At 35.4% G+C, this 8,135-nt stretch overlaps 1 protein-coding gene across 2 annotated transcripts in view; it reads right to left on the bottom strand.

The window, feature by feature from the left end:
* Nucleotides 1-6,165: 6,165 nt before the first annotated feature.
* The window catches only part of NBN (nibrin), a 45,982-nt gene continuing 44,012 nt past the window's right edge, over nucleotides 6,166-8,135 (bottom strand). For both annotated transcript variants that reach the window (XM_023517849.1, XM_023517852.1), the window contains exons 15-16: nucleotides 7,821-7,870; nucleotides 6,166-6,334 (exon numbers count right to left, since the gene is read on the bottom strand). In XM_023517849.1, coding sequence (XP_023373617.1) covers nucleotides 6,304-6,334; nucleotides 7,821-7,870 — 81 coding nt within the window. In that variant the 3' untranslated portion in view covers nucleotides 6,166-6,303. The remainder of the gene's footprint in view (nucleotides 6,335-7,820; nucleotides 7,871-8,135) is intronic.

Raw genomic sequence — 8,135 nt, 5'->3', positions numbered from 1 at the left:
TATTAAGCACTCTAAGAGCTGAGATAGCTTCCTGAAAAGTGTGAAGGAAAATGATCAGAAAAAGAAGGAAGCCAAAGAGAAAGTTACCTGGGTTCAACTGAAGTGCCAGCCTGCTCCACCCAGAGAAGCCCACTTTGTGAGAACCAACAGAAAGGAGCCTGAGCTCCGGAACCCATTCCCTATGAATTCATGGCATAAAGCATATAACACAGCAAGCAGGAGTACCAGTGGACCCATGCTTTTAGGTGCAAAAACCTATTTACTCTCCATGAGCTCATGGCATAATAGGTGTACAGCATAGCACACAGGATGACCAACAGACCCCATGTAACAGTGTTACAAGGTGCTGGAACCTATTTCCCATGAATTCAGAAGTCAATATTTTGTCACATTCAATGGCAAGGTGCCTCCCTTAGCTACTGGAGCCTCTTCCATATGAATTCATGGGATGGCAGTTTAAAATAATAGCCTAAAAATGTGTGTTGTTCGTTCACTACAAATGTGATTTTTTTTTTTGCCACAAAGAATTATTAAACCAAATTTTAATGTATCCTAAAAAAAAAAAAAACATTGACAGGTACTTCATATTCTAATAATTTAAATAATCTAGTGACTATTATTGGGTTATTTTCACACAAATTGCTAGACTTTTTAGTGTTTAAAAAGACCGGAAATTCTGCATGGCAAATTGAATTTCTTAATCATCTTCTCTTTTCTTGGTACAACTGTTTCATCTGGAAGTGTCCATTGAAACTCTAATTCTATTTTTCTTAATATTAAAAGAGTAGACTGACTTGTTAGTATTTTTCTGTTCATTTTATAGCAGTGTTAAGTGCTTTGCTTACTACGATCATAATTTACCTTAAATATAATTGTTTAGAATATACTTGCTTCTACCAACTGATTGCTTCAGATGAATTCTTAGACTCTTGATAACTCACATCTAATTAAGTTTAATCTGATTTTACAAACTATGCCACCCAGTTGTAGTTACCTTTGTGATTGTAACATTTTTGTAACTAGTTACACACCTTACAGAAATGGCTTAACATTCTCTAACTGCTTTGTTTAGTACTCTCTCACTTGCCTAATCTCTGAATTCTAAGATGTCCCTGTTCTAAGATGTCCCATGTTCTCTTCAGTGTCACACCACTATCAGAATTGCACTGTTCATCATAACTCCTTATTTCAGTAATCTCTTAATTGATATTGATGGTTATAGTAAAAATTGCAGATTGACTCACCCAATTTCCACTTGTTAGAAAGGCTGAGAAGTTTAAAAACTACATTTCTCTGACTCCCTTGCAGCTACAGTACCACCAGCAAGTAGCAGAACTTCAAGTAGATTAATTTGGTTCTGGCAAGTACACACACTCTTTAAGATTTGGAAGGTGAAAGTGAGGTAGAAGCTAGCTGTCTGTTTCTTTCTCTGTTGCTGCTTACAAAGAGAGCCAAGGAAATAAGGCTTCCCTGCAGTGTTGTTCCATTATTCATTCTCCAGACAACTCAGCAGCTGTACTGATTTCTTATTTTTATTGTTGAGAGTACAGAGAACCAGGTTATACTGATTGCATGTTAGGTAATGTCCCTCTTCTAATTGCCTCCTGCCTCCAAGATGCGTGTCACACACTGTGACCCCACACCCGCTCCTTCCTTCCCTCTCTTCTCCCTCTTTTCCCCCACCCCCACCATGTACTAGGTCATCAATTGTCCTCATATCAGAATTGAGTACATAGGATTCTTGCTTCTCCATTCTTGTGATGCTTTACTGAGAAGTTTCAACTCCATCCAGGTTAATACAAAAGATGTAACATCTCTATCTTTTTTTAGTGGTTGAATAGTATTCCATGGTATACATATACCACAGCTTGTTAATCCATTCCTGGGTTGGTGGGCATTTAGGTTTTTTCCATGGTTTGGCAATTGTAAATTGAGCTGCAATAAACAGTCTAGTGCAAATATCTTTATGATAAAAGGATTTTTTTTTTCTTCTGGATAGATGTCCAGTAATGGGATTACAGGATCAAATGGGAGGTCTAGTTTGAGTTCTTTGAGGGTTCTCCATACTTCCTTCCAAAAAGGTTGTATTAGTTTGCAGTCCCACCAGCAGTGTAAGTGTTCCCTTCTCTCCACAACCATGCCAGCACCTGCAGCTTTGAGACTTAGTGATGTGGGCCCTTCTCACTTGGGTTAGGTGATAACTTAGGGTGGTTTTGATTTGCATTTCTCTGATGATTAGGGGCAATGAGCATTTTATCATGTTAGTCATTTGTCTTCTTTAGAGAAGGTTCTATTCTTCTCTATTGATATAAGGAATTGTTGGCTCTTTTTATGTTGATTAATTTGAGTTCTCGGTAAATCCTAATAATCAAGCTTTTGTCCAATTAATATTCAAATTCTGATGGTTGTCTATTTACTTTGGTTGTTTCCTCAGCTATACAAAATCTATTCAGTTTAACTCCCATTCATTTATTTTTGTTGTTGCAATTGCCTCTGAAGCCTTCTTCATGAAGTCTTTCCCCAGTCTGATAACTTCAAGCATTTTCCCCACAGCTTCTTTGAGGATTTTTATTGTTTCATGCCTTAGATTTAGATCTTTTATCCATTTGAATCAATTTTAGTGAGTGGAGAAAGGTGCAGGTCCAGTTTCAGTCTTTTACATGTGGTTATCCAGTTCTCCCAGAACCATTTATTGAATAGGGATTCTTTCCCCCAGTGTATGTTCTTGTTTGGTTTATCAAAGATTAGGTGGCTGTAAGATGTTAGTTTCATTTCCTGGTTTTCTATTCAGTTCCAAATGTCTGTGTCTCTACTTTTTGCTAATACCATGCTGTTTTGATCACTATAGCCTTGTCTAGTAGGCTGATGCCCTGGCTTTGTTTTTATTGCTAAGAATCGCCTTAGTTAAACTAGGTTTTTTCTGATTCCATACAAAATGAAAAATTGTTTTTTCCAAATCTTGAAACTATGTTGGTATTTTAATGGGGATTGCACTGACTCTGTAGATTGCTTTGGGAAGTATATACTTTTTAACAATGTTACAATTTGAAATGCTTTCATCAAACTAGTCAACATAGCCTTCAGGGCATTTTCTTAGTTATTGTGTTATAAGACATTTATATTCTACACCTAGGAAATTTCACATGTACTCTTGTAAGATGTACCATAGGTGTGATCCCACCAATTACTCTCCCTCCACCCATCCTCCCCCCCTCCTCCCCTTCCACTCCCCTTTCTCCTTCTTGGGCTATAATTGGATTATAGCTTTCATTGGAAAGCTATAAATTGGTTTCATAGTAAGACTGAATACATTGGATACTTTTTCTTTCATTCTTGAGATATATTGCTAAGAAGAATATGTTCCAGCTCCATCCATGTAAACATGAAAGAGGTAAAGTCTCCATCTTTAAGGCTGCATAATACTCCATGGAGTACATATACCACAATTTATTGATTCATTCATGGATTGATGGGCATTTTGGGCTTCTTCCATGACTTAGCAATTATGAATTGGGCTGCAATAAACATTCTGGTACATATGTCTTTGTTACAATGTGATTTTTATTCTTATGGCTATATACCTAGTAGAGGAATTGTAGGATCAAATGGCAGATGTATTTTTAGATCTCTAAGTGTTCTCCAGACATCTTTCCAAAAGGAATGTATTAGCTTGCATTCCCACCAGCAATGTAGAAATGTTCCCTTTTTTCCACATCCATGCCAACATCTCTGGTTTTGGGATTTTGTGATGTGGGCTTAATCTTACTAGAGTTGGATGATATTTCCAAGTAGTTTTGATTGATTTTATTGGCTAGAACTTCCAGCACTGTGTTGAATAGTGGTGGTAACAAGAGGACGGCCTTGTCTGGTTCCAGTTCTAAGTGGAAAAGCTTTCAGTTTTACTACATTCAGTATATTAGCTGTGAGTTTGTTGTAGATGGCTTCAATCAGTTTAAGAAATGTGACACATATTCTTATTTCCTTTAGAATTCTAATTAGAAAAGGATGCTGAATTTCATTGAAAGCCTTTTCTGCATCTATTGAGAGGATCATATGGTCTTTCTTTTTGCTTCTGTTGTTATGGTGAATTATGTTTATGGACTTGTGTTTGTTTAACTAGCCTTGCATCCCTGGGATGAAACGTGATGGTGATGTATAAATTATTTTTTTTTTAACATGTAGCTGTGATCTATTGGCTAGGATTTTATTGGGAATTTTTGCATCTATATTCACTAGTGAAATTGGTCTGAAATTCTTTTTAGTTGGGTCTTTTCCTGGTTTTAGTATCAGAGTGATGTTTGCTTCATAGAACACGTTGGGGAGGATTCCATCCTCAATTTTTTGGAATAATTTCTGCAGTATAGGTATAAGCTCTTCTTTGAAGGTTTGATAGAATTCTGGGTGAAGTCATCTGGATCAGGGATTTTTTGTTGTTGTTGTTGGGAGATTTTTAATTGTTTCTTCCATCTTGGTTCTTGAAATTGGTCTGTTCAAGACATCTATTTCTTCTTGATTAAGTTTAGGGAAAGGGTGTGATTCCAAGTATTGATCCATTTCCTTCACATTGTCTAATTTCTGGGTATAGTTTCTTGTAGTACTCAGAGGTGAACTTTTCTGTCTCTGGCATTGGTTTAGAATTCCCATCATTTCTGATTGAGGTTATTAGAGATTTTACTTTTCTGTTTCTAGTTAATCTGGCCAAGGGTTTATTGATTTTATTTTTTTGCAAAACTTTTTGTTTTGCTTTTCTGAATGATTCTTTTGTTTTCAAATTCATTAATTTCTGATTTACTTTTGGTTATTTCTTTTCTTCTACTGGGTTTGGGATTAGATTGTTCTTCTTTTTCCAATTACATAAGATGGTTCCTGAGTTTCTTGATGCACATACTCTGTTTTTCGAATGTAGGCATCTAATGTGATACTTTTCCCTCTTAAGACTGCTTTTCCTGTATCCCACCAGTTTTGGTAATTTATGTCTTCACTATTGTTATATTTGAGGAATTTAATGATTTCCTCTTTTATCTCCTCCTGAACTAAACTATCATTCAGCTTAAGGTTCTATTTCCAAGTCTTTGTGTGGGAATGAACGTTTTTGTTGGTGTTGAGTTCCACCTTTATTGCCTTGTAGTCTGAGAAGAATTTGTTGAAGAATTTGAAAGGATAGTGGACAGTGAGAAAAATAAAAGAGCTATGACATTTACAAATTCTCTCTTGAAAAATAACATGCTTCTGAAGACTGATCAAAGGTTGAATGTATTTTTGGCCAGATACTTACATGTAGTGACTTTCCTCAACTAAGCATAGAGAATACCGAGTCTTTATACTCATTTATAATTTTTTATGCTAAGTTCTAACAACCTAAAAAAGGTAAACTTGTTAGGGTAGCAGAACCTATGTGAGACTAAGAAGCTTTCAGGTCAGGATCATGGTTTATCCTACTTTCCAGGACATAATATATCTATCAGTCCTTAGAGTTAATTAAAAAAAACTTTCTTTTTTTAGCCATCTCCTTTTAAGGTAGAAGAAAAAGACAGCTTTACCATTTCAACTTTATAAGTAGGAAAATTAGGACTATAGGCCCACTCAGACCAATTAAACTACCAAAAAGGTATGTACATATCTTTCCATTCTGCAGAGATCTTCCCACTACTTTGATGAAGTCTTCCACACTCTCTTCCCTTTCTAGTATTAGAACAATACACAGATGACAATTTACCACTGAAGCCATTTCATTTCAATCACTTTAGGGAAGATTATAGCATAATGGAAAAAAGAAAACTAAAAGAATGAAGTTACGTTGATATGTTCATGATCTTCCAATCTGTTAAGTGAAAAAGAACAAGGTACAGAACACTGCATGTGCTATGCTGTCATTTGTGTAGGTAATTACTGAAAAACGGTATGCTTAGGAATTTGAAGAGGCATAAAAATCTTGCAAAGACTTGTAAGAAATGGGTTTTACGAATTTTTGGAGAGGGAGCCAAATACCTAGGACAGTTTGGAAAGGTGACTTGAGTCTTTAGTGTCATTTACTTTAACAATTTAAACTGCAACTACATTTAATTACTCAATATATAAAACCAATTTAAAAATGAAAAAATTTTTTTCATGAGATGACATAGCCTGAAAACAACAAATGATATTCACTGTCACACATAAAAGTAGAGTTCGGTGCATTTTATTTAACAAGTTTAGGCAATAAAATACTTGTAACTCAAATCTCCTTTATATGCTATACATTCATATATCCCAGGTATCCTTGCTAGGAAAGGTTTTTCCATGGCTTCTCTTTAAAATCCTCAGTTATCTTTTCCTTCTTATATTAGGATTATATCTGCAAAGAAAGAAACAGGGTTAATTGATAAGGGATGGTACTTTTTAGAGTTAAAAGGATTTTAAAAAAATCCTTTTTATTTTTTTTTGAGGCAGAGTCTCACTATATTGCCCTCAGTAGAGTACCATGATGTCACAGTTCACAGCACCCTCAACTCTTGGGATTAAGTGATTCTCAGCCTCCCAAATAGCTGGGACTATGGGCGCCAGCCACAACGCCCAGGCTATTTTTTTTTTTTTTTATTGTAGTTGTCATTGTTTAGCAGGCCTGGTCAGGGCTCAAACCCACCAGCCTTGGTGTATGTAGCTGGAGCCATAACCACTGAGCTAGGGGCACCAAGCCTAAAAGGCTTTCAGACTTTAGTCACACTTTGGCAAATAGGATGAAAATGACAGTTTTGTCTTTGGGATCAGATATGAAGCAATGACGTTTTTATTTTAATTTAAGGGGTATCTCTTTCACGTTGCTTTGATGAATATTTAGTAAAAACAAAATATCAACAAAAACCCAGGCAAGCATTAAAATAATTAATGAAAACAACAGTTTAAAAATCAAGATGGGTTCATACCTTTTCCAGTAATGGTTTCAAACAGATTCCATATTCCTTCTTTCCCAAATTAAAGTATATAACTTGTACAAAGGCCCATAAAAACCTAAAATACAATTACTTTGCAAGGCTTTCTCCTATAGCAGTTAAATATAGCTGAGCACTCAGAGAGTCTCATTTGACTACATATGAAAAAAAAACAACAGTATTTTTGGTAAACATTTTCACCTGTGATTTATATTTTCCATTAAGAAATTAGAGAATTAATCTAACTGGCTGCAAAACAGACTAAAAAATATAGTATTTCTTGGTTCTGCCTTTAAGAAAGTTTGGGGAAAATGTTACTTTCCCTTAGAGAGTATCTACCTCTAGTATAGCCTTTTATTAGTATTTGAGAGGCAAACTGTATAATGTTTGTTAGGACTGCAGGAATGTTGAAAATGTACTAAATCAGAATTATATTACCATCACCCATTACAACTCCTCTAAAACCTCCCAGAAAAACCTGCTTTGAACTCTAATCCAGTCTTTTGTTTTTATGCATGTGCCAATGAAATAAACCAGTGGTTTGACATCTTGTCTTAATTCAAAACCATTTTATTCATAATTCTATCCAGAGCTGAAAAATATCTTTAATTTATAAGCCACATTCACCCAGTTCAGGAACCTTCTTTTTGCCTGAATGCCCTGATACAATTAAGTAGCTAGTGATACAAGTATTAACTCACTCAACCGCAAACCTCCATATATATCCAGTAAACCTAATTAAGAGGTATGCAAGTAGTAAGAAGCAGCATGTATGTTAAAAACAAAACATTTTTAGGTGAAAGGACTTGGTGCCTTTAAGTTCAGAAGTAACAAGTATCTATTTTCCATGAACAGAACTAAATTTTATATACATCTCTCAAAGGTACACAAGGAAGTGGAATCAAACTTTACCTAAAAAGATCATCAGCAAGAGACTCTTCTTTTGCATGTTGATTTTGCACCTGTCAAAATTAACATAATTTTAAACATTTGCTCAGTAGTGAAGAATATATAGTTAATAAACTAATACACTGATAGTTCACTGTCATTTTTGAGATTTCCACATCACGGTGGTCACAAAGTCCTTGAGTTCTTACCTCTATAATATCTCATTAAACAGATGATCTCCATTTTCACTTTTTTTTTGAGACAGAGCCTCAAGCTGTCGTCCTGGGTAGAGTGCTGTGGCATCACAGCTCACAGCAACCTCCAACTCCTGGGCTCAAG

Source organism: Otolemur garnettii, unplaced genomic scaffold (assembly GCF_000181295.1).
Source record: "Otolemur garnettii isolate 467f Iridium unplaced genomic scaffold, OtoGar3 scaffold00004, whole genome shotgun sequence".
Taxonomy (NCBI): Eukaryota; Metazoa; Chordata; class Mammalia; order Primates; family Galagidae; genus Otolemur; species Otolemur garnettii.
Note: the sequence above shows the minus strand (reverse complement) of the source record. Positions and strands in the feature narration are given on the sequence as shown.